Here is a 27,419-nt window from a genome sequence, read left to right on the forward strand (position 1 = left end):
CAGGCAGCCAAAGACAGGGCTGCAACACTGAAGGTGATGGTGAATTTCATGATGGAGGTCTTCCTTTGCTGAGAGGTGGCTCCTGACATCTGGGTCATGCATGTCTTCTAGTATTTGACATTTCTACCCTGGGAAAAAGGATCTGACTGTCTGCCCTATCTATGTCTCTCATAATTTTATAAACTTATATCAGGTCTCCCCTCAGCCTTCAATGCTCCAGAGAAAACAAACCAAGTTTGTCCAGCCCCTCCTTGTAGCTCATACCCTTTAATCCGGGCATCTTCCTGGTAAACCTCTTTCTGTACCCTTTACAAAGCCTCCACATCTTTCTTGCAATGGGGCGACCAGAATTGCACACAATACTCCAGGTGCGGCCTAACCCGAAGTTTTATACAGCTGTGACATGACTTCCTGACTCTTGTACTCAATGCCCCAACCAATGAAGGCAAATCATGCCATAGGCCGCCTTTATCATCTGACTTGCGTGGCCACTTTCAGGGAGCCATAGACTTGGACCCCAAGATCCCTCTATACATCAATGCTGTTAAGGGTCCTGCCATTAATGGCATACTTTCCAATTACATTTGACCTCCAAAGTGCAACACCTCACACTTGCTCGGATTAAACTTGGACGAATATCTGTGGTTAGCCAAATTTGAGAAGGATGCTCCACAGTCTCTCTCAATTAATGGAATCAAAGGCTATTGTGAAGTAAAAAGAGAGCATGTTTAACAGTCAGTGCTGCTCTCTGCATTTCTCATGTAGTTGTGTGGTAAAGATCAAGTGATCAGAGGTTTTCGTGTTAAATCTTTGTAATCATGCTGCAAAAATGTTACACTTTAATGTAGCTGATTGTGCTATAATTTGATTCAACTACTGATTGAGAAATAATGCAAGTTTAATACATTTTGCGTGAATGCACTGTGTTGAGATCATAATGTTGTATTTTGATTGTAAAACAATTTAGTTGGTGATTGAACTGATTTGTTTTTGGAAAAATAATTGCGTAGGATATCAGCAGTATTGGAGCACAGCTTTAAAGTATTGTGATTTTGGGACAAGTATAATTTTAAAAGTTTTGCATGTTTTGTTGCATTTTCATTTGCCTTATTTGTGTGGAGTGATTTTTGAGCCAGGTCCTGTATGCCAGAGATTCTACCCCGGAAGTTAGAGTGACTCGTAAAGATATTTCAAATAGATTTAAATCATTAATAAACAGAATGTTTTAAAAAAACACATTCACTTAAATGTTCCTTAAATGACTTGAAATTAATTGAAATCAAAAATAAGACAAAATGAAAAATAATGAAGTACTGCAGTTACTTTTCTAACAATGTTAGCAACTCGGTTCAAATAACTGGAATTGTACAAACTTTGCCATCCACGGCTGGAGTAAACATGAAGAGCCAAATGCAAAGAACATTTAGCCACGTGGGTCAAACGTGTCAGTGCTCTGCACCCAGATTCATTAGACTCGATGGAGCAGGAAGTCAGATATGTTAGCATCTGATATCCAACCTGCCTCTGTATACTGTGTTTTAATGTGGAAGTATGACCTGCAAGATGGACTTTGCCTCTGGTTCTTTGTGGAACCACATACCAAAAGTAAATATGTTTCAGCCTATTGTATCTTTGATCTACTAGAAAAAAAATGTTTAAGCAACATTTAATGAGATCAATCTGTTTGTTGTCATGAAAGCTTGAACTAGTCCTGGCCCATTCTACTTTTGAAGATGGTAATGAAAAGACTGACATAAGGATGATTAATATAATTCGGCCAGGTACTGACTATCATTGTCTTCTGTGGCTGTTGACTGAACAGATTTTATGCAGTTTTGATTAATAGTGTTATGATGAAAACAATTGCAGCCCATAGCAGTGGTAACTTCAAAATTTTATATTGAGTGCAAAAAACTGTGGTGCCATCTCCTGGTGGTCTTTGTATGTTGCATAGCTGAATAATTTGGTTGCATATTGGTTCCTTTTTGTTTGCAGAATTAAAAAACGTCTGAAATGAATTGTGTATATTTGAAATTTGCTAATTCTTAAATGGGATGTGGGTGTTGCTGACAGGGTCACCATTTATTGCCCATCTGTAATTGTTGTTCTGCAAAAGATGGGTGGGCTGCTGCTTTGAACTGCTGTACTCCTGTTGGATCAAGAGTCACAGAATTTAGACTTCACAAGAATAAAGAAACATATTATATTTCTAGGTTAAGTAGGTATGTGGTGGTATGCTGTGACAAATATTTGTGCAATTCAGTGATTAGGATCAGTATGTAATACAAATGACAAAGTGTTTCTGAAGTTTTCTAATCATCATGTTGTACAGTATATTGAATTTCTGGATCATATGTTAGACATTTCATTTTGATCGCTATTCATTTCTCTCTCTGCCTTGCTTTGCATTTTACTTCTTAGTTGTGCCATTGTTTTGTTTTCATGGATTAGCTCTGATGAACTAGGCTATGAAAAGTGAATTAGGGCAGTTCAGGTAAGGTTCCAAACATGATCGAGTTAATACAGATGGTGTGCAAAATGTATGACTGCTGTGAAATAACAGTCCGTAACTTGCTAGGAAGCACCAGCTTATATCTGGGTGTCCTGAACTTAATTGTTTTGCTTGCTACTTCCATTTTTATTCAATCAGCTGGAAATCTAATTACTTTAAAGTAATGGGTGGGAAGTTCAAGGGAGATAGCAGAGGAAGGTTTTTTACCCAAAGAGTGGTTGGGGCATAGATTGCGCTGCCTGGGGTGGCGGTGGAGGCAGGTACGTTGGTTAAATTCAAGAGACTGCTAGATAAGCATATGGAGGAATGTAAAATAGGGAGATAAGTGGGAGGAAGGGGTTAGATAGTCTTAGGCGAGGTCTAAAGGTCGGCACAACATTGTGGCCCGAAGGGCCTGTATTGTGCTGTACTATTCTATGAAAACATTTTAATTTGTCATGAAGTCTTGATTTATAAATGAGTGATGCATTTAAATGGTGATGCAAAACAGACCACTTTTTTTAGCGAACTGTTTAAGATATGTTAAACAATGAATGGTTAGACATAAAGTTGTAAAGATAACATTTGCTTCATTGTTGTTGAGATCCATTTTTATCAAATATACTTGAATGCTGCAGACTTCAATACAAACTTGAACGTGGATTCTCACTATCATGGAACAGTTTTGTTTCGAAAAACTGACAAAGAAAAGGAATGATGCTAATTTGGTTAAGAAGGCAAATTATGATTCACTGAGAATAAAGATGTACAAGAGATATTGGAACATCAGTTCCCTATAATTCAATTCATTGACCTTTCCAGACAGAAATTCCCTTTCCCCTTAATCGAGGTTTATATTAATGGAGTCTTGAATCCTGGAACAGGTCTAGCCCTTGGGAAATCTCAGCAAGGTAGAATTTTGCTTTTGAGCTCTCTGTGAAGTTCAACAATAGAGCATATTGACAGAAATAGCACCATTTAACATTCAATAAATTTGTGTTTTCTGCATTTGAAATCAAATGCATACATGTTCTGGACTTGCGGTCATTTAAATAGTTAAATGCTAGCTAGTCATTAGAATCTACCAGCATTTCCCAGAGAGATCTAGTTCGCATTTGATGTAAGCTGAGACCCCACTGGCCAGGTTCATTTGTTCAATTTACCTTGACCAAAACAAATATGTACGATTGATTGTGCTCAACAATATTGGAACTTACTGTCTAAATGTTAAAGTCAAAGTATTTGTAACTATATTCAGCCAGAAGTGCCAAGTAGATGATCTATCTAAGCTCTCTCCTGTTGCTTCCACTGTTACAGCAGGCTATCTTCAGCCAATTCTGTTCATGTGTTACCAAGAAATGGCTGTGATTTCTGGATACAGCAATGGCCAGAGAACACATCGGGTTGTGGCTTATTTGTGAGGGCTCGTCGTGCCGTACCAAGCTATTCCCGTATAGGTAGAACGTGGGCATTTATTCAACAATGTGGAATATTGCCCAGGAATGACATGTCCACAAAAAGCAGGACGAATATAATTCACAAGATCAAAAAAAGAAGCCGAATCATCAGTTCTGATAAAGGGTCTTTGATCTGAAACATTAATTCGGTTTCACAGAATGCTGTCTACCCTGCTGTGTGTTTCCTGTATTTTGTGTGTTTATTTTAAATAGAATCAGATGAAGGCCAATCAGTCCCTTGCACCAATTCCCCCATTATATAAGATCATAGCTGTTGTTTAAGATCAACATCACTTTCCTCACTCGGTGACTCAGCCTTCAGTAACCCTTTTGGGTAAAGAATTCAAATGAGTCACCATGCTCTGAGTGAAGAATTCTCTTAGTCTTGAAATGCTGACCCAATAGTTTGAGTCTCTTATCCTTGATTCTAGGTACCCATACAGGGGATATATAATCCCTCTATATGCCTCGTCAAACCCTAAAAGAATGTTGCATACTTCAATAGGATTACTTCTCAGTCTTCTAAATTTTAGAGTACAAGTCCAATCTGCTTAATCATTCTATGAAGGAAAGTGGCATATGAAGATAAGAAATAGAAGCACGTCTCCTGAATAACTGACACTTTTTGATTGTGACCCTCCCCACCCCTTTTCTAGACAGCCTAGCCAGGAAAAACATAATCCTTGCATTTACCCTGTCAACATGCTTCAAGGAATTTCTAGCTTCACTAAGATAACCTCCCATTTCTTTCAAATCTAGAGAGGGTAGGCCAGTCTGTCTCTGCCCATGCCCAGGCACCTGATCCCAGAAATCAGTTCAATGAACCTTTATTGCATCCATTCTATCACTAATATATACTTCCTTAGTTGCGTGACCAAACCTTAACAGAATCTTCCAGGTGCTGTTTTACCTGTGGGAATAATTCCTGGCCTTACTCTTAGTGCCTACGTTTTGGTGTCCAGAAATGATTTAAAAACAGGTCAGTTGTAAGCACCTGGGTAGCTTGATGTGATGACTTTGGTTTCAGCAAATATTAAAAATTACTATTGTAAATAGGAGAGAAAAAAACTTGTAAAACTACAGACACGGGAGAAAAGAGAAGACTCTTTTTGGCATTGAATAAATATTTGTATTTGAACAATGGGAGACTGCAGCTAGATTTATTCTGCTTCAGGATTTCAGTACACTATGGAAGGAAACCTGCAGGTTGGTATTGCTATTGGTTTATTATTGTCACTTGTACCAAGGTACAGTGAAAAACTTGTCTTGCACACCATTTGTATAGATCAATTCATTACACATTGCATTGAGGTAGTCCCGGGTAAAAACAATAACAGAATACAGAATAAAGTGTCACAGCTACAGAGGAAGTGCAGTGCAGGTAGACAATAAGATGCAAGGTCATAAGGTAGATTGTGAGATCAAGAGTCCATCTCATTGTATAAGGGACCCGTTCAATAGTCTTATCACAGTGGGATAGAAGTTCTCCTTGAGCCTGGTGGTATGTGCCCTCAGGTGCCTGTATCTTCTGCCTGATGGGAGAGGGGAGAAGAGAGAATGACCCTGCTGGGGTTTTTGATTATGCTGGCCGCTTCACCAAGGCAGCGAGACGTGTAGACAGAGTCCATGGAGGGGAGGCAGGTTTCTGTGATGCGCTGGGCTGTGTCCACAACTCTCTTACAGATTCTTGTGGTCCCGGGCAGAGCAGTTGCCACACCAAGCCGTAATGCATCCAGATAGGAAGCTTTCTATAGTGCATTGCTAAAAATTGGTGAGAGTCAAAGGGAACATGCCAAATTTCTTTCACCTCCTGAGGAAATAGAGGTGCTGGTGAGCTTTCTTGGCCACGGCGTCTACGTGGTTGGGCCACGACAGGCTATTGGTGATGTTCACTCCTAGGAGCTTGAAGCTCTCAATCCTCTCAACCTCAGCACCATTGATGTACACCACCCCCTTCCCTGAAGTAAACGACCAGCTCTTTTGTTTTGCTGACATTGAGAGAAAGGTTGTTGTCATGGCACCATGTCAGTCGGCTGTCCATCTCCTGCCTGTACTCCAAATCATCGTTATTTAAGATACGGCCCACAACGGTGGTATCATCTGCAAACTTGTAGATGGAGTTAGAGCAGAATCTGGCCACACAGTCATATAGGGAGTAGAGTAGAGGGCTGAGGACACAGCCCTGTGGGGCACTAGTGTTGAGAGTAATTGTGCTGGGGGTGTTGCTGCCTATCCTCAGTGATTGCAGTCTATTGGTCAGAAAGTCAAGGATCCAGTTGCAGAGGGAGGTGTTGAGTCCCAGGTCTCGGAGTTTGGTGATGTGTTTGCTTGGAATTGTAGTATTGAAGGTGGAGCTGTGGTCAATAAACAATAGTCTAATGTAGGTGTCTTTTACTGTCCACATGCTCCAGAGATGAGTGTGGGTCCAGGGAGATGGCGTCCACTGTAGATCTGTTTGGGTGGTAGGCGAATTGCAGTGGGTCGAGGTTTTCCGGGAGGCTGGAGTTAATGCAGCCTCATGGTTGTGGCTACTGTAGGAGACTACAGATATCTGCGAAGCATATAATATTAACTATGTTTGCCAATGCACTTGAAATTAGAAGAAAATGTTATTTGTTCTTGATAACAAGCCATTTAAAAAAATTAGAGTCCTTTGATTTATATCACTGAAACATTATTAAAACATTACAATACACATCTTTACCACCTGAGAAGGACTAAGGCAGCTTTTCATGATGGAGAATATGTAGAGATTTTGAGAGTGATTGTTTTTAAGTGTTGCAGCTGACATTGATCAAGTTTCCAGATTCAGGTACTTAGCTTGTGGTGAAATGTGCAGTTGTACACTTTGGAAGTAGAAATAAGCGGGTAGATTATTATCTAGAAGGAGAGAAGATTGATAGTGCGGTAGTACAAAGGGACTTGGGGGTACTCATACAAGATACCTTAAAAGTTAACCACCAGGTTGGATCGGTGGTTAAGAAAGCGAATGCTATGTTGGCATTCATCTCGAGAGGTATAGTGTATAAAAGTAAGGAAGTGTTGATGAGGCTCTACGGGGCGCTAGTGAGGCCTCATTTGGAATACTGTGCGCAGTTTTGGGCCCCACATCTTAGGAAGGATGTGCTGACGTTGGAGAGGGTTCAGAGGAGATTTACGAGAATGATTCCAGGAATGAAAGGGCTTAAGTATGATGAGCGTTTGTCGGCTCTTGGACTGTACTCGCTGGAGTACCGAAGGATGAGAGGGGACCTCGTAGCGACATTTAAAATGTTGACAGGTAAGGATAGAGTAGATGTGGCTAGGCTGTTTCCCTTGGTGGGCGTGTCCAGGACCAGAGGGCACAATCTTAGAATTAGAGGGTACAGTTTCAAGACAGAGATGAGGAGAAGTTTCTTTACCCAGAGGGTGGTGAAATTGTGGAACTCCTTGCCACGCACAGCAGTGGAGGCCAGATCAGTGGGGGTATTCAAGGAGGAGATAGACAGATATCTAAATAGTCAGGGTATCAAGGGATATGGGGATAAGGCTGGCAAATGGGATTAGAATAGTTTTTTTTTCTCTTCTTTTTTTCCCACCCCATTTCTTTTTCCCTTTTCCTTGGAGCAGACTCGATGGGCCGAATGGCCTGCTTCTGCTCCCTTATCTTGTGATCTTGTGACATTGCATAAATTCAGAGTCAGAAATGTAAAACCTTGACTCATCAAAATGTATGGTGGAGATTTCATCCTTCAAAGACAAACTTATATTGCCACTGTGGCTTATGATTATCCATGTTTGCGTTAATCAAGAAAATCATTGGTTTTCTGAGCTATCAGCATTTCTGTTCATTGCTCCTCTCTAAGGTAGGGTGAAGGGGTGGTGGACAGTGTTAGCAACAACCAGATTCAGTATATAGGATACAGTTTTCAAATACTTTTTGACCGAAGTATGTAATTTGATCAATGCTTTGGTTGCATTTAAACAGCGCAATAGACAAGTCTTTAAAGTTTAAAACATGCCAAGGTGGCTTCATGTGGCAAACGTGTGTAGTATGAAAGCGCATGGCTGTCATGTGACAGTGACAACAGTGACCCCTCTGGTCGGATGACAGCATTGCTCATTGGGTTGGAAGTCACAACACTGTCAATTGATGTTTGGCTCCACCCCACCCATGAAGTGTGGGCATAGGGGTTGGCCTGGGAGAGTACCTTTGTTCCTGAACCTGCCTGACCACTGGCCCTGGAAGGCACCTTTGTCCTTGACATCCAAGCCATTGGCCTGTCTAAATTACTGGCTGGGCTTTCCAGCGCTATAAAGAGTGTTGCAGTCCCCTGGTTTCCCTCTTTCGACTGCCCCAGGAATAGTGAGACAATGCTGCGAAGACCACTGGTAAGAGTGTGCACTACCATGTGCTTTGGGAGCGTCTTAGTCAGATTCCAGGGAGTGTTAGAGCCAATGCTTGTTTGAGTCAAGGTATTCAGGCATTGAAGTGTTTATCCCTCGATAAGCTGTACCTTGTTTATTGTGTGTCTGTGTGTATCTCATTCTCGTTGCGATTGCTCCTCACGTTCGCGGTCTCCTGTGTGTGTGTGTGTGCATCTGTTCCCATTGATTCTGTCCCCGCGTTTGTCTTTGTTAATAAACCATTTTTAAATTACAAAGACTGTCCAGAGTTCCTCTACCTCTAAGATTCCAAAAGAACTGTTTCACACAACAATGTGGGAAAAAAAGTAAAATATGTTGCTTAAAACTGGAAACCACGGAAAATTGTAGAGAGAGCCCAGTATTAAAGCCACTTATTAGTCCAAAACAATTTAAATAATATCTAGAATAATGGACAAAATGTCATCTTCATATTTTATATTATTGTACCTTCAGTTATATTTTTCCACCAAAAATGTTCAAAGAATATGTTAGTATTTCAGTTTCAGAAATGTTTATAAAGAAGTACTTCTGCCTTACAGTCAGTCAATTGATAGAAATAAAAACTGTCAAATAAACTTGTAAATAGAATTTCAAAAGTCATCAAGTTTCTAAAAAAACAGTTAAATTTTAAAGATGGGAAGAAGGTTGCTGTTTAAAGAAAATTACAACATTAAATGTTGGGCATTTAAATGTATTGAGTGTATTAACTTTATAAAAGCTGGATTGGTATTATGAATGCCAACATCTTCTGAGATTTACAGCTTCATTTCTGATAAAATGAAAATTTGGCTTTATTTCCTTATGGCTGGTAATGGTTTGTTTGTATTCACAGAAGCATTTTTATTCTTTAAAGTGACCAGTTTTAGTATTTCTTTTCATGTTTGTTAATAAATTGACAAATAATTTAAAAATGTATAACTCAAATGACAAGATTAAACATATGTATTTCTTACACTTCTATTTTTTTGTTTTTTTATAATGAGGATGTTAGTGGAGTATAGGTCCGTGATTTGGTGCATCAGTTAAAATCCCATCTACGATTATAGGTTCAGTTCCTGGCAGAGGGCAGGTTTAACAGGCAATCATTTTTGACAAGCTTGCCACTGTGCTGATAAGGTCCAACGATGTTAATGTGACATCTGTCCTTTCATGGAAGATCTCTCTGTATATTTCACAGCAATGCTGGATTAGCAAGTTGTCATCGCCTCTTATCCCTATAGCTAGCTGATGTCATTGTAAATGTGCTGAACTGGATGCAGGTGTTGGTTTCAGTGGAATTCAAATAGATGTTAAATGATCCTATTAAAAAAAGTAGCCGTCACCTGGCAGCAGTCAATTTAACACCCACTCTGTCAGCTGCACATAGAATTGACCACATTTATAAGTCTAAGTACCTGTTATTTAAATCATTTTTTCCATTGTCTAAACTGGGCAGTGGCATGAACTTTAAAATATGCAGGTTGAATGTTATAATCATAGGTTTATTTTTGAGAATTTGTTGTTGAATTGGTAAAGATAACTAATGAAAACCTGTATAATTGTATAAAGGTTGTTCATAATCATGTGTCACGGAGTCAGCACAGAAACCACCATATCCATGCTGACCATCAAGTTCCCATCTAAACAATGACCATTTTGCAGCATTTGTTCATAGCTTTCAATGCCTTGGTGATTTAAGTGGATATGTCTTAAATGTTATGGTGATCTCTACCTCCACCATTCTCTCAGGCAGCGAGTTCCTTTCTTTCCCCTAAAACACATTTACTGCCCAAGTACTTGCATACTAGCGTACAGCAACCATAAACTAAATCAACTGAAGCACACCCTGGTTTTAAAATATAACATACTGACCTTTATATGCTACACTTTTATTGAGCCTCATAGAATGTAATAATGCATGCAGTTAGCTGCTGCAGCAAGGGATTAACAGAAAATCTTCTCAGTACATTACACATTTAATAGCTATTGCAATAATTGTTGATTTGGGGTTAATTTAACCTAGAATTGGCACGCATTCAGTTGAAGACCAGTTTTCTTTTGTGGACGGTGTTTACGATAATAGGAATTATTACATGGTTAAATATGAAAAGGCATATTGTCAGCTATAATAAATGTATATATTAGTCTAAATCACTCAAAGTTGCATCACCAATGATCCTTTGATGGCAAACAGAAACTTCAAAAGAATCATTTCAGTGCCTACTTTACCTACTTGTAAGGAGTAATGTGTGTTCATTACAAATGGTTTTTAATTTGCTTTGGTCTTAGTTCAAGTTGCATTATGTCATTTTGATTATTTGAATAAGAATTCTTATAAATACATTTTTAATGTGTTGAGCAGCAACGAAAGAGAATGCCCTTTTTTGTATAAAATTTGCTTTCACTGTGCAACATGTCATGTTTCCCCATTAAGTTAGCTGCAGTTCAAAGTGATCTATCTCAGAGCAGTAATCTGTGTCATATCAACACCTTAACACTTGGCACGATGATTCACCTGATCTTTGAATTAATACCATTAGTTGTATTGATTAACTTAAATTCTTCACACATGGCTAGTTAATTTATATTTTGAAGTATATTTATTTAATAGTTATTTATATTAATTGACAGCAAGGCAAAGCACCTCTTTATAAATGGAATTTTGAGACTAAGATAACTTATCCACCACAAATGTTGATTTTAAAGAATAAATGGAACTGAAGTTACAATAATATAAAATATGTATTGCAAATACTTATTTTTTAAAATTTTTAATGTTCAGGTTGGCTGGAGCACTGCTCGTGATTACTATACATTTCTGTGGTCTCAAGTACCAGAAGATTATGCAGAAGGAATTTCATATACCCGTCTTGTGGTTTTCCAAGGTAAGCCAACTTAGTTTTCCTTTATCAGAAGTCAAAGTTAAACTTTAAAACATTACAGGTGTAATACAGGCAGAATATTGTAGATTCTAGAAATTTGAAATCAACACTGAAAATTGTTATCCCTATGCTGACACAGATTGAAGCTCTTTGGCCCTCTGGAAGCAATCTCATTAGTGCCATTCCCCTCTCCTTATTTCCCTGTACCTCTACCTGTCTTGTGCATGCCCATAGCCTCTCTCCCATTTTTTTTTTGCCATTAACCTATACTAAAAGGTAATTTACAGTTGCTAGTTAACCTACCAGCATTTTTTTGGGGTGTGGGAGGAAACCCAAGTACTCAGAAGAACCCCACACACGTTATGGGGAGAACTTGCAAACTCCGCAAGACAGTAGCCAAGGTCGGGATTGAACCTGGGTCACTGGAGTTATGAGGAAGCAGGACTAACCGCTGCATAGGTGTGCTATTTTTGGAAATACCTCACACATCAGTTATTATCTGTGGAGATGGACTTTTGTCATCAGTGTCACCAGTGCATGCTTCAGTGATTTTTATAGCAGTGAAATTAATGAGGTTAACTATAAAATTACGTAGGTTGTGACAGTTTTCGTAAAGTTACTTTAAATTTGAGAATGATATTTATTAAAAAGTAACATTTAAACCTTTTAACAGGTTATTACCTTCCAAACGATGATGGAGAGTTTTATCAATTCTGTTATGTAACGCACAAGGGAGAAATCAGAGGAGCAAGTACACCTTTCCAGTTCCGCGTGCCGTCTCCCACAGATGAGCTGCTTACCATGGAAGATGACACAAACTCTGACATGCTCGTGGTGACAACAAAAACTAACTTTCTTGAGGTAGGATATCTTCAATTTTAATGTTATTTTGTTGAGTGTTCAAAAGATTTAGATTCCTAGTTATTTTGGTTTAGTGAAGTCCAGCTGAAACAGGACAAGTTGCCCAGGACAAATTTTAGCATTACTGGTCTAAGGAGGGGAAAATATGATTTGAGATTTCTTGGATTTGATTGTTGTCAGAAGTGGGTGAAGACCAGATCAAGTTTGAAAGCTCTTGAGGCTGAATGCCGAGGAAAGCTACCTTATAGATGTCCAGTTTATGATAGATGACACCACAATAATATGGTGTGTCATCTATCATAAACTGATTAACATAGATTTCTTAAAAAAATGACAAATTTACATTTAATGTCATACATTCTTCCTATTGATATGCCTGTCTTTGTTTGATCATTTCTGACATAATGAAGCTTTTCTACTCTAAATTCAACTTAAGAATCTAAATTCAACTTAAGAATCTAAAATTTTGGTGGTTGCAAGGAAACCTGAGGTTTACTTCTGCAAGCTTCAGAATCCTGAACTAACACATGAAGTTCCACAATGGGTCTCTGTTAATGTGCCTGTGAATAAATTAACTCCAAAGATTTAATTTTGCTTTTCTGCTGTGAGCAAATGTCAAATACATGTTTGAACCTTGATCCTGTTTTTGTATTTCTGTTCACCTGAAGATAATAGCATGTGAAATGTTTCCTTCAAGTGTTGACAAAATTGAAGTACAACTTGTGATTGACTTTTTTGCTGTGAGTTTCAACAGTAAATGGGGTGTTCAATTGTTTAAGTTATAACAGGCTTTCAAATCTCTCCTTCCAACATCTGCATCGAAATTATACAAAGTACTGTGTGCAGTTCTGGTTACCTAACTATAGGAAGGATATCAGTAAGATTGAAAAAGTGCAAAGATGATTTACTAGAATGTTGCCAGGTCTTCAGGAGTTCAGTCACAGGGAAAGATTGAACAGATTAGGACTTTATTCCTTGGAGCGTAGAAGAATGAGGGGAGATTTGATAGAGGTTTACAAAATTATGAGGGGTGTAGACAGAGTAAACGTGAATAGGCTCTTTCCACCTAGATTAGGAGAGATAAGTACGAGAGGACATGGCTTTAGGGTGAAGGGGGAAAGGTTTAGGGGGAACATTGGGGGGAAATTCTTCACTCAGAGAGTGGTGGGAGTGTGGAACGGGCTGCCATCTGATGTGGTAAATGCGGGCTCACTCTTGAGTTTTAAGAATAAATTGGATCAATACGTGGATGGGAGAGGCACAGACTAGAAGGGCCGAATGGCCTGTTTTCTGTGCTGTAGTGTTCTATAGTTCTATATTTCCACAATAGCTTGCTGAGGTCCTAGATAAACATAATGCAGGAGTCAGCTACTTTAGAAATTGTCTCACTGCTACGTAAGCCTGCATGTATTGGTATCAAAAACATTTTGGCATTTGTGTTCAACTTCTGATTAGTCTGAAGAATTTAGAACATAGAAAGCACAAGATAGAGGCTTATGTTATGTGGAAGGAGGACTGGTTAACTGACAGGAAACAGTAGGGGTATGTTGGTCATCTTCAGATTTGCAAAGTAAAAGAGGCAGGGTGCCACAGAGGTCTGGATTCTCAGCTGTTTACAATCTGTATTAATGACTTGGGTGGAGAGACTGGAGTTTTGTTTCCAAGTTTGAGATCATAAGAAATAGGAGCCAATCCAGCCCTTCGAGCTTGTTCCACCATTCATCAACGTCATGGCTAATCTTCTACTTCAGTGTCATTTTCCACCGCCGTCCCCAGATTCCTTGATTCTCTTCATGTCGAGAAATCTAACAGTATCTTTCTGAATGAACAATGAGTCTGCACAGTCTTCTGGGGTAGAAAATTCCAAGGTTCACCAAAGGAATTTCTTTCCACCACAATGCTAAACGGTTTACTGCTTATTCTGAAACGGTGCCCGTGTACTCGGTCTCTCTGCGTACAACAAACCACCATCGCTGGAATCAGTCCAGCAAGCCTTCGCTGCATTCTCTGTATGTTAAAGAGACCAAGACTGTACACCTTAGTCCAGGTCCAGTCTTCCCAAGGCCCTATACAATTGCAATAAAATGTTCTTACTGCTGTTTTCTCATAATAAAGGCTAATGTAGTCTTTGCCCTCCTGATTGCTTGCTGTATCTGTGTGTTAACCTTTGCATGAATACCCAAGCCTCTGAATAGCAATGCTACCCAGTCTCACACCATTTAAAATATACTCTGCTTTTCTGTTTGGAAAAATGGAATATAATGTGGAGAAATGTGTTTATCCATTTTGCAAGTAAGAATAGCAAAGCAGAACATTGGCCTTGACTATACAGTGTATCCCCGCACTATGGCAGTTAGGGTAATGGAAGTTCACTCTCACAGAATTCGTAAGTCACTACCAAGGACAATGATCATAGACTGCTAGTTCACAGTAGGAGGCCACATAAGGGGCTTGCTTTGGAAACTGACAAGGCGATCTTCTATTAATCCTTATACAACACACTTTGTCAAATAATGTAATATCCATTCCTAGTTAATTATAACAGCAACCCTTTCTCTTCTGCCTATAACGCAATCAGAATATTCTTGCCTGTAGGCCGTGCACCTGAGGGGGCATTACTGTTGAGACAAAAGCTTCCCGTGAAATGCATTTCCACTTATAACATGGCTTTCAATGGTGGGGATAAAGGGTTCTTGTTACAAAAAATTGCGATGTGGACGGTTTTCTAGGAATGTAACCCCTCTGTAACATGGGGTACATTGTGCTGGACTTCAGTCAGCACTTCCATAGAGAAAATTGCATTGCCATCACATCCGACATTCTGCTCAATGGCTGGACAGCAGTGACGCCAGGGCAGAGGCCATCAAACTTGATGGGTCAGCCATGTGTATAGCATGACCCCATTTATTTGAATGGAGTTGGTGACTTGAATTGAAATGGAAGTGCAGATTTACGTTATTTATTTGGTGTTAACGTTCCAAGTTGATTTGTACTAGTTATGTGTATTTTAAGTGCACATTATTATTTTTAATATTTCTCTTTTTAATAATGGAAAATGTTAAAAATATATATTTAAATCTATTTCATATCTTGCATGGTTCTGATTATCAGAGGCATTTAGAAACATTTAAAAAGGTGTTTGAGAGCATGAGCTATTTAAAAAGTTGTCTCAGTGGTCTGGACCAGGGCAGCAGGATCTGGTGTCCTAGATATAATTGCTGCTCATGGACCACTCTGGTTCTGGGTGCTTAGGGCCAGAAAAGTTTAATATGATTCTGGAGCTACAAGTGGGGGGATGGTGGGGGCAAATTAGAGCTTTGAGCCAGGTAATGCATAACTGACCTATCATTTAAATAGTGTGACGAATTCAGTGCTGGTGTTGTCCTTGTTCAAGAAACACAAGAAATGAGTATGGAGGTAGTTTGGAAAGCAGAACCGATATTGGACTTCCGTGCAAGAAGGGTGAAGTACAAAAGTAGGGAAGTCTTGCTACAAATACACGAGGCTTTGTTAAGACACCATCTGAAGCACTGTATTCAATTTTGCTCTATTTAAGAAAGGGTATACTTTACTTGGAAGGAGCATAGAGAGATTACTGAGATGAAGGGGTTGTCTCATCAGAAAAGCTTGAGTAGATTCGACTTGACGGTTCCTTCTATATGGACTTCAGAAAAACAGCAGTGATCATTAAACTATGTGAGATTCTGATGGTGATTGACAAGGTAGGAGCTATTAGGGTGTTTGTCACGATGGTAGAATCTAGGGGCATGTCATCTCTGGATAAAGAGACTCATTTGAGACTGAAGTGAGGAGGACGTTCTCTCAAAATATTGTGAATCTTTGGGATTGTTTATATTGGAGAGTTATGGTTTCTGAGCCATTCAGTAAATTAAAGGCCGAGGTGGATTTCAGATTCGGAGCAATGGGGATGAAGCATGCAAATGGAACTGAGGCTAATAATCAAAGCAACAAGGTCTCATTGAATGACAAGCAGGTTCAAGTGCATCATGGCTGCCTACTGCTCCTGTTTCTTATATTCTTACGTTTCAACAAAGATAGTCTTGGATTTGGGCTGCAATAGACCCAGCCGGTTCAGGTGGAGACCAGGCGTGATACATTAACAACTGACACCAACTGAGATCAGCTAACAATGTATTGTAGCTTCTGTATTGCTATTTGTTGCATATGTTGGTAGAAGTGTGACGTTAAAGAGTGGTCCATAATAAATTTACTCTCGATGCTAAGGAATGTCATGGCTGTGAACATTTGATTTGCTTTTGCTTTTCCTTTTGTGCTTTGTTGCAAGTGATGTACTGTTGTTATTTTACTGTTGAAATTAAGCTGGTTGACACACAATATTAAAAATTATTCTCCTGTTTTCTGTATATTCAGCAAAAGATTGAAATGTTGCTCAAAGAAAAAGAGGAACTATTGAAAGCTAAATCTGGGCTTGAGGAGGAACTTGGGCAATTATGTGAACGCATGGAAAAGTTTGATATAGAAATTCATCATGAGAAAGAAGTCTGTGACCAAATAAAAAAGGATTACAAGGTATGAAGTTAAAATGGATATGAGAGCTCTTACTGTAATGCCCTTGGTTAGAAGTCAATAGACTTTACTGGTGGTTATGCAATAATGTGAAAGATGCATTCCTAAGAAGCCTTGCAATATCGAAAATCGCGTTGTAAAAACAATCCTTTCAATGGGAAGGTGGGGTGGTTAGGGGCTGGAGAGTTTTAGACTCACAATGACAAGTTATTTTTCCTGCAGGATTTTCAAAAATAAAGGTGTTTTTAATAGCTGAGAGTTTTTTTCTGTTACTGCATGCTGAAAATACTAAAGGCTCTATGTTACATTGTTTAACAAAGTATCCTTGCACAAGTGTCAATAGAAACGATTGTTTTCAATTTCCAATGGCCTCCTGTGATGAAACTAGCAGCCTGTGTTCTTAAGAACAATGTTGTCTGATTACTGCAGGGAAGTTACATGTAAGCAGTTATTTTTTTCCCAAGACAGCTTTTTTTCCAGCTTGTCAATTTCCAGAGTAACTCTTAAATGGTTCTCTAGTTCCCGATCGAAATTGCATTATAACCAACTCTGCCCTCAAAATACAAATAGTATTCCCTAATTCATCAATCGCGTTGTACCCAATTTGAGTTATGGAAACACGTGTCATAGCAGAACTACCTGTATTTACTATTCCTCCATTTTCCAGCTGAAAATTATAGCAATGGATAGTTTTGTTAACTCTCATTTTGTAAAAAAAAACTGAATTTTGAATATCTGTGGTTTATGTTTGCTCTTGACCTTGTTAGGCTTGTTGAAGCTGATCACTAAGGAGGGCTGGGTGCTTTTGTGCACTGATGTGGAGATGGGGCTTTGGATTTGCTGGTTTGGTTTGGAAAACGTGACTCCAGAAACCTTTCCAGCTGCTAATTATAAAGCAGAAGGGAGATTTTAGTGTAATTCTTGGCTGGATAGCTCTGTATTGACTCTTGGTTTAGTCTGAACCACCTATGTCATTCAGGGAGTACAGATGCTCCACAACATACTTTTGAAACTTATCCTAGCTTATGCAGCACCATCAGTAAAATAGATGATCTGGACATTATAATTTGCAAAACTATGCTATGCAAAACTTAGTTGTCATGTTTCCCACAATAACACTGGTGACTATAATTCAAAGTAGTACTTCGTTGATTGTAAAATATTTTGAAACATTCCTGTGATTCTGGAAGGCGCAAAATAAATGCAAATCTATTTTTCTTGAATCTGATGTTATATTCTTTGCAAACGTTGGAAAAGTACTTGAAATACTCAGCCTATCCAACAACATGGGAATTTACTCAGATCTGAACTGTTGATAAAGTCCAGTCTAGAATTGGTTTATTATTGTCACGTGTACAGTGAAAACCTGGTTTTGCATGCCATCCATACAAATAATTTCAAACATTGTGGTAATACAAGGGGAAAGCGATAATAGAATGCAGAACAGTGTTCCTGTTACAGAAAAAGTGCAGTGCAGGTGGACAATAAGGTGCAAGAGCCATGCCGAGGTAGATTGCGAGGTCAAGTGCTCATCATTAACATATGAGAAGTCTGTTGAAGAGTCTATAACAGCGGGATAGAAGCTGGCTTTGAACCTGGTGGTGCGTGTTTTCAAGCTTTATCTTTTGCAATGGCAGAGAAGAGAGAATGTCCAGGGTAGGAGGGGTCTTGGATTATGCTGGCTGCTTTTCTGAGGCAGTGAGAAGTGTAGTCGGAGTCCATGGAGGGAAGGTTTGTTTTTGTGATGGACTGAGCTGTGTCCACATCTCTCTGCAATTTCTTGTGGTCTCAAGCAGAGCGATTGCCATACCAAGCTGTGATGCAGCTGGATAGGATGCTTCCAATGGTTCAATGAGGGTTAACGAGGACATACTGAATTTCCTTAGCATTCTGAGGAAGTACAAGTACTGGTGCACTTTCTTGACCATAGTGTCCTGGTAGTTGGACCAGGACAAGCTCTTTCTGATGTTTGTGCCTAGGTACTTGAAGCTTTCAACCATTTCCACCCCGGCACCATTGATACATACAGGGGAATTTACTCTGCCCCACTTCCTGAAGTTAGTGACCAGCTCTTATGTTTTGCTGACATTGGGGGAGAGATTGTTGTCTTGACACCGTGTCACTAGACTCTCTATCTCTTTCCTGTACTCTGTCTCATCCTAATTTGAGATCCAGCTCACTACGGTGGTGTCATCGGCGTACTTGTAGATGGAGCTAGAGCAGAATCTGGCCACACAGTCGTGAGCGTATAGGGAATAAAGAAGGGGGCTGAGGACACAGCCTTGTGGGGCACCAGTTTTGAGGATAATTCTGGCAGAGGTTTTGCTGCCTACCCTAACTGATTGTGGTCTGTTGATCAGGAAGTCAAGGATCTAGTTGCAATGGGAGATGCTGAGTCCTGAGGACTTTAGAGATGATTTTGTTTTTTGGAATTACGGTATTAAAGGCAGAGCTGTAGTCAATACATAGGAGTCCAACGTTGGTGTCTTTGTTAGCCAGGTGCTCCAAACATAGGGCCAGGGAGATGGAGTCTGCCGTGGACCTGTTTTGGCGGTGGGTCAAGTTTGTATGGGAGGCTGGAGTTGATGTGTGCCCTGACTAGCCTCTCGAAGCACTTCATGATGGTGACTATCAGAGCCACCGGGTGATAATCATTAAGGCACGTTACCTCATTTTTCTTAACCTACTCCCAACAGCCATCAATATGCATTGGTGATGGCCTTCCAAAATTCCTTAGCGTCTGGAACAGTCTTATCAGATTGGCAGGTAGGAAATATAGCACCACTATTTAAGAGTGAGGGGGAATAAAAGGTATCATAAACCAGTTTGCTTGATAACAAAATTCTAAAATTCATCATTGATGATGCATTAACTAAACACTTAAAAGTCATCATATAATTAGTAAAAGTGTTTGGCAAATCTCATAGAGAATATATCTGCCAGGTTTGAGAAGGGGGAAACAAATGGATGTCTAGATTTTCTAAAGCCATGTGGGAAGGCTCTATAAAATATTAAAGCCAAAAGTAACAGATGATGGGATAAGGATAACTTGTTAACACAAGTAGAGGATTGGTTGAATGACAATAAAATGGGAACAGCGAGGACTTTTTTTTATGTTGGTGGGCTGTAACTTGGTGGGGGAAGGGATTGCCCACAGGCACCAGTAAAGTGTCCTCAGTTATTTACAACTTGTTTTGATGCCAGGTTGATAAGAAAGTGTGTAACTTGCCTAAGTTTGGTGGAAGAACAAAGCTGTGTAGGAAGTAAACCAAAACAGAAAATGCCGGAAAAACTTAGCAAGTCGGGCAGCATCTGTGGAAAGAGAAACAGTCAGTGATGATGCTGCCTGACTTGCTGAGTTTTTCCAGGATTTTTTGTTTAAGGTTTCCAGCATTGCAGTGTTGTTGTGAGGAGGACCGAAGAATACATTTGGGTTAAGAGAGTGAGGGGGAAGGGAGGCAGATGTTAGTATAATATAGGAATTTGAGGTTGTTCACTTTTCTTGGAATTGAATTTTTTTTAAATATTGAGTAAATAGCAATGTTAATGAACAGAGGATACATAGTATATTGGTTCATGAAATGCAGAAAGTTAACATACAAGTAAAGCAAGTATTTTGGAAGGTAGATGATATTCTGTCTCTTATTGCAAGGGACTTGATGTATTAGACTGAGAAAGTCTTGCTGCTGTTGTAGAGGGCTTGAGTGAGACCACACCTGAACTACTGTGTATCTTGGGTGAGCAGATTGTCCTACGAGGAAAGATTAAGTAAGATTATCCTTTAATTGCTGGAGTTTAGAAGAATGAGAGGTGATTTCAGTGAGATATACAAGGTTTTAAGAGTTTTAAAACTCTGTGCCTAAATGCTATGTGCCTGTGATGCTACTGCAAGTAACTTTGTCATTGCACCTGTGCATACATGCGTTTGTGCATATGAGAATAAATTTGACTTTGACATTGACCTTGACCTTTGGGGGAAAAAGTAGATGTTGAGAGGTTGTTTCCTTGGGTTGAAGGATTTAAAATTTAACTTCAGAGATAAGAATCTTAATTCAGAGTCTTGTAAATATTTGGAAAAAACTACCTAGGGGGCTATGGATTCTTGGGTCTTGAATATATTCAAGGCTGAGATTGAGATAAACTGAGTCATTAAGGGATATGAGGATAGGGTGGGAAAATGGCTGAGTTGAGTACAGAATCACTTATTGTATTGACTGGCAGAGCATATGTAAGAAAACACATGGCAAACTCCTATTACTGTTTCTTACTGGTAATTACCTGCCAGGAAACTCTGGTCACTGAATCTCAGACTGATAATCGTCAGAAGAATTTAGCTACTGACCCCCAGTAAGTGAACTGAACTGTGAGGGTACAATGACATTGGCTGCTCTTGACATCAAGCCAGATTCAAATCTATGTGGTTATCCAGAAACCCGATACAAATCAGGAAGGCAGCTGTTCAGGAGCTGGAAGCATTCCTGGCACAAAGAACAATACCTGGTATTACAATTATCTCGGTCATATCGTATTGTCCTGTTATTTTAAGTCATAACAGGAGGCCATTCAGCCTACCGAGTCCATGCCAGCTTTCAGAGAATTGCCATCAGTTCCATTCCTTCACTTAGTTCTCTGTCAACCCGTTCTCACATACCCATCAACTCCCCCCCCCCCCCCCCCATTCTCTTGCCACTCACCTGTACAAATGGCAATTTACAGTGGCCAATTAATCTACCAGCTCAAAAACACAACATTGGAATAACTCAACGGTTCAAGGTGTTGTTCTTCCAACTGCACAGCAAGGTCCCACTGTTTCTCAGTACTTCCTCGGTTCCTCCATACTTTGTGTCTGTCCCATCCTAGTTCTCCAAAAATGTTACACCTCACTTTTTAAAATTCTATTTGCCAATGCTCCACCCATCTTATCAATTGATCAACATCAATCTGCAACTGAAGACCTCACTATCCATAACACCACCAATCCTTGTCATCTGCAAAGTTAGTAATCATAACTCCTGCAATGATATCTGGACCGTTAATTAGTTGGATAAGAAGAGAAAATGAGTAATAGGAAATGAAGTCGCAATAGACTGCAGATTTTGGAATTTGGAGCGAAAAAACAAACTGCTGGAGGAACCCAGTGGGTCAGGCAGCATCTGTGTTTCAGGTCGAGGCCCTACATCCCAGTGTAGGATCTCAAGCCGAAATGTGGATGATCCCCCTGCCTCCACAGATGCTGCTTGAACCATTGAGTTCCTCCAGCAGTTTAGCTGTTGTTGCAAGCAATAGGAAATAATTGGTGAAAGAAATTTACATTGCAGAAATAAGAGAAAGAGGTTTTGGTATGGAAAGAACGAGAAAAGAAAACTCAGCGTGGGTTGAACATTATAGAGGTCAAATTTGGAAGATTGCAGCAGGTAATGCACTTGTGCATGGATGAGCAGTGTGTTCATAGAACATAGAACAGTACAGCACAGGAACAGGCCCTTCGATCCACGATGTCTGTGCCGAACATGATGCCAAATGAAACTAATCCCGTCTGCCTGCACATGATCCATGTCCCTTCATTCCCTTCATGTCCATGTGTCTGTCTAAATGCTTCTGAAATGCCACTATTGTATATGTTCTCACCACCACCCCTGGCAGTGCAGTCCAGGCACCTACCACTTGGTGTAAAAACAAAATTGCACCGCATATAGAACAGTACAGCACAATACAGGCCCTTCGGCCCACTATGTTGTGCTGACCTTTAAACCTCACCTAAGACTATCTAACTCCTTCCTCCCACTTGTCCCTCTATTTTAAATTCCTCCATATGCTTATCTAGCAATCTCTTGAATTTGGCCAATGTACCTGCCTCCACCACCGCCCCAAGCAGCGCATTCCATGCCCCAACCACTCTGGGTAAAAAACCTTCTTCTGATATCTCCCTTGAACTTTCCACCCATTACTTTAAAGCCATGCCCTCTTGTATTGAGCATTGGTGCCCTGGAAGAGAGGCGCTGGTTGTCTACTCTATCTATTCCTCTTAATATTTTGTACACCTCTATCATGTCTCCTCTCATCCTCCTCTCCAAAGAGTAAAGCCCTAGCTCCCTTAGTCTCGCCTCATAATGCATACTCCCCAAACCAGGCAACATCCTGGTAAATCTCCTCTGCACCCTTTCCAATGCTTCCACATCCTTCCTATAATGAGGCAACCAGAACTGGACACAGTACTCTAAGTGTGGTCTAACCAGAGTTTTGTAGAGCTGCATCATTACCTCGCGGTTCTTAAACTCGATCCCACGACTTATGAAAGCCAACACCCCATAAGCTTTCTTAACTACCCTATCCCCCTGTGAGGCAACTTTTAGTGATCTGTGGATATGAACCCCCAGATCCCTCTGCTCCTCCACACAGCCCAGAATCCTGCCATTAACCTTGTCCTTCCAAAGTGTACCACCTCACACTTCTCTGGATTGAACTCCATCTGCCACTTGTCAGCCCAGCTCTGCATCCTATCAATGTCCCTCTGCAATCTTCCACAGTCCTCCACACTATCCACAACACCACCGATCTTTGTGTCATCTGCAAACTTGCCAACCCACCCTTCTACCCCCTCATCCAAGTCATTAATAAAAATCTCCAAAAGCAGAGGTCCCAGAGCCGAATCCTGTGGGACAGGATTTTCAATAACATGATATAATCCGCCCTCACCCCACTGCCGCCCATCGCCTCACAAACTGACGCCTTCCCGCCAAAAGCGGAACGGCCACTCCCGCCCCAGCCGCCTATCCTATCTCCCTTAAACTTTCCCCTCTCACCTTAAAGCTATGCCCTCTAGTATTTGACAATGGGAAAGTGATTGTGACTATTTACCCTATCTCTGCCACTCACTAACTTTATAAACTTCTATCAGGTCTCCTCTTGGCCTGCGATGCTCCAGAGAAAACAATCTGTACAACCTCTCATTATAGCTAATACTCTCTAATCCAGGCAGCCAATCCTGATGAACCTCCTCTGCACCCCCTCCAAAGCCTCCATATCTTTCCTGTAATGGGGCAACCAGAACTGAACACAATACTCCAAATGCAGCTTCATCAAAGTTTTATACAGCTCCACCCTGTCTTCCTGATTCTTATACTCAATGCCCTGACCGATGAAAGCAAGCATGTCATATGCCTTCTTTACCATCCTATCTACTTGTGTTGCCATTTTCAAGGAGCTATGGTCTTGGACCCCAAGGTCCCTCTATACATCAATGCTGTTAAGAGTCCTGCCATTTACAGCGTACATTTCTCTTGCATTTGACCTCCCAAAGTGCAATACCTCGCACTTGCCCAGGTTAAACTCCATCTGCCATTTCTCTGCTCTCATCTGCAACTGATCTATATCCTACAGTGTCCTTTGACAACCTTCTTCGCTATCCACAGCTCCACCAATTTTTGTCACCTGCAAACTTACTAAGCAGTCCATCTACATTTTTGTCCAGCTCATATATATGAAAATATTAAAAAAAAGTATGTAAGTATTTGTTGTATGTGTATGATATGTACAGATTATAATTATTACCTTGATGAAATCTTTATTAACACATTTTTTTGCAATTTGTGTGACTAGGATCTCTTTCAGAGTTCAGAAGCTTTGAAAGTCGAGAAAGATGATGTCGAGAAGAAGTACGAGGAAGTTGCAGCACGAATTGCACAACTTGAAGAAGACATAGTAACTGCTAATCAGAAAGCCATTACAAAGGAAACTGAATTAGATAGGTAGGAAAAATGTTGATATGCTGTGCAATTACTGTCCCGTCTGGATTCACAATTATTATAGTAGTTTGTGATTTGCTGTGGGAATTTAGTCCTTTACATTTTACTGACTTTTCCTCATGATTTACAATTTTGGGCCAGAGCTTGCTGAAAATACCATTAAAGGATGTACATATTCACCAGAGGACAGCAACAAGTAGGAACTACTCACTGCTGATAGCAAGTTCTTGCCTAAATATTATGAGCACCACGTTCATTTCTTCCAGCACCACTTTGATATTCCTTTTCAGTCTGTTGCCTTTCCTGGCAATGTACCTTTTTCAGTAGACCTTTAAGAAATAAGGGTACAGTACAAGGTTATTCACTCTCATGACTCATGCTGTACCTCAAGTCAACTTTTCCACAGATCCTCATATTGATTTCCTTGGTTCCAAAAACATACTGTTCTCAACTTTCTGTACATTTGATAGAGCATCCTTGGCCTTCTGGTGAAGTGAGTTCCGATGATTTACAGCTCTTAAATAAAGACATTTCTTGTTTCATTCTCAAATAATCAAACACATGCTGAAACTGTGCCCCCTTGTTCTAGATTTTTCAGCATGAGCAATCATTTGTCCCTCAGCACTTTAGTGTTTCAATGAGATCACCTCTTATTCTTCTACTTCCACTGAGCTAAGGGTAAACCCACTCAGTTTCTCTTCATGGGACAATCGCCACAGAGGAAAAAAATCTAACGAATCTACACTGAGTCAACTGCACAAAAGCCCTGCACAATTACAGCAAAACTTGCATATTCTTAAACTCTAGCACCTCTACTAGAGGCTAATATACCACTGGTTTTCCAAAGAGCTTGGTATACCTCTGTACTAGCTTTCTGCATTGTGTGAATCAGCACAGCTACATCCCAATGCAGACTATTATTTACCACCACCTAACCATTTAAAAATGATTCGTTTTTTCTGTGCTTCTTACCAAACCGAATAACCACATTTCATCTACTGTTTCTTTCCAAAGCTTAACTTGTCTGTATCTCTCTGCAGTCCCCTGTGTGCACAGCTCACTTTTCCATTCAGTTTTTTTTTTCCCCTGAATATATTTTCCTATAGTGGCTATATTATTTCATGAGCAATGCCACCTTTCTTTCCTTTGATGGTGCAGACACTAAACCATTACAAAACTGAGTTTCAATCAAACTGAGAAGGAAGGACTCAAAACATTTACAACTCATTGAATAGCAAGAGAAACCGAGAAATAGGAAATACTGGTGAAAGAAATTTCGAATTGTTACATAATATTTTTTCTAACACTTTTTTATGAGCAGAATGTGAAGTATGAAATGAAAATAATATTATCCAATTAGAAGAAAAAAAGATGAGTTAGAGAAGACAATACATTTCTTTAAAGCTTTGATTATGTCAGAAAAGTGTAATTTACTTCAGTATAGTCCAGTCCAACAGCTGGAGAAAAATTCAGTTCCATATTGGGTAAAAATCCTGAACTTCACAGTAAATCAGCAGTATTGCAATTTGCTGCAGAGATAGACATCTGAAGTGTTCACCCTTTGGTATAAAAGAATTATGAAATGCCAGATCTGGAAGAAAGGGAAAAAATGTATTGTTGGATTGGCTGAGTTAAGGAACAACCAAAACTGATTTGTTTGAAATATAAATGTCAGAGCTAATTTAAACTGCAACTAGACCATTCACATTAGATGGTATATTTTATTGGTTGGTTTAGCACTTCACAAGGAACAATTTTATTTCTCAGTATTAAAGATAGTGCTATGGTTTCGTAAATTGGACCCTGTTACATTTAAATGTCAATTAAAGTATCACATGCAAGGTTATTACATAAAATAAGAGCTTATAGTTGTGGGAAATATGTTATAATAAAATGATTGGTTAAAGGACAGAAAGAAGAGAATGAACAAATATATTGTCTTTTTGAAAGTGCATTATTTGTGGGATACTGCATGGGTCAGAAGTGGCCTTTAGTTATTCACAATTTATCTTAATCATTGCAAATATTGAATGTAATATATCCAAGCTTGCTGATGATACACACCTAAAATGGAGAGTTAAGTGAGGAGGGGACAATAATTCTGCAATCAAGTGGCCAGGAAGACAAAATGATATTTTATCTTTTATTGCAAAAGCTTGGAGTTCAGATGTTGGGAGATTTAACAGAGCTCCGGTGAGATCATGTTTGGAGTACAGCATTCATTTTTGGTCTTCGTACTTAAAGAATAAAGAGTCAATTTAGCATAGATTCACTACATTTATCCCTGGGATGAGGGCATCATTCTCTGAGGAGAATGAATAACATTCACCTATACTGACTGAACTTTGAAAGAACGAGAGCTGATCTTGTTGAGTGATATGAAAGTCTAAGAGAGATTGACAAAGTAGATGCTGAGAGGCAGTTTGCTTCAGCTGGTGTATGCGCCTGAAAGCCACAGTATCTGCATAAAGAGTTAACCATTTAGATCTGAGATGAGGAATATTTTAACTCTCTGGAATTCTCTGCTTCAGGGGAAGGTAGTTATTTGAAAGATTTTTGGACCTTGAGAGAATCAGTGAATGTATGGATTAGGCAGGAAAGTGGACTTGAGGCACATTCACCTGTAATGTCAAGTAGTGAAACAGACTTGAGAGTCTGTAAGGTCTACTGAAACTACTGTTGTGCTTTATTTTCTTGAGATATATATTACTGTATAATTTAAAATGTAAATTGTTTCCCCAGTGTAAAGCATAAACTGAGGAGACTGCTTGCTGAAAAAGAACAATTAGAATTACAATTGAAGAATGAAAAGGATGAGAAAGAGTTATACAAGGTAATCATAGCAATAGCTTTAGATTCTTTATTGTGAAATTTGTCTCGAATCTTACAATCATGTTTATAAAGAAAATCAAGGCCATCATCTTGCATTCACTGTTAAAAAAAAATATGGAATTCATATTGATTAACCCACCTGTGTGTCTTCATTTTGCTTTCTTGATAAATGTTGATTGAATCAACATAGCTCAAAATATGAAATGATGGATCCTAA

The 27,419-nt window shown here is 39.5% G+C and overlaps 1 protein-coding gene across 4 annotated transcripts in view; it reads left to right on the plus strand.

Annotated features, from left to right (window-relative positions):
* The window catches only part of tax1bp1b (Tax1 (human T-cell leukemia virus type I) binding protein 1b), a 90,877-nt gene that overhangs the window by 12,046 nt on the left and 51,412 nt on the right, over positions 1-27,419 (plus strand). For all 4 annotated transcript variants that reach the window (XM_052015813.1, XM_052015816.1, XM_052015814.1 and 1 more), the window contains exons 3-7: positions 11,117-11,219; positions 11,890-12,077; positions 16,470-16,628; positions 24,225-24,373; positions 27,113-27,203. In XM_052015813.1, coding sequence (XP_051871773.1) covers positions 11,117-11,219; positions 11,890-12,077; positions 16,470-16,628; positions 24,225-24,373; positions 27,113-27,203 — 690 coding nt within the window. The remainder of the gene's footprint in view (positions 1-11,116; positions 11,220-11,889; positions 12,078-16,469; positions 16,629-24,224; positions 24,374-27,112; positions 27,204-27,419) is intronic.

Source organism: Pristis pectinata, chromosome 5 (assembly GCF_009764475.1).
Source record: "Pristis pectinata isolate sPriPec2 chromosome 5, sPriPec2.1.pri, whole genome shotgun sequence".
NCBI lineage: Eukaryota > Metazoa > Chordata > Chondrichthyes > Rhinopristiformes > Pristidae > Pristis > Pristis pectinata.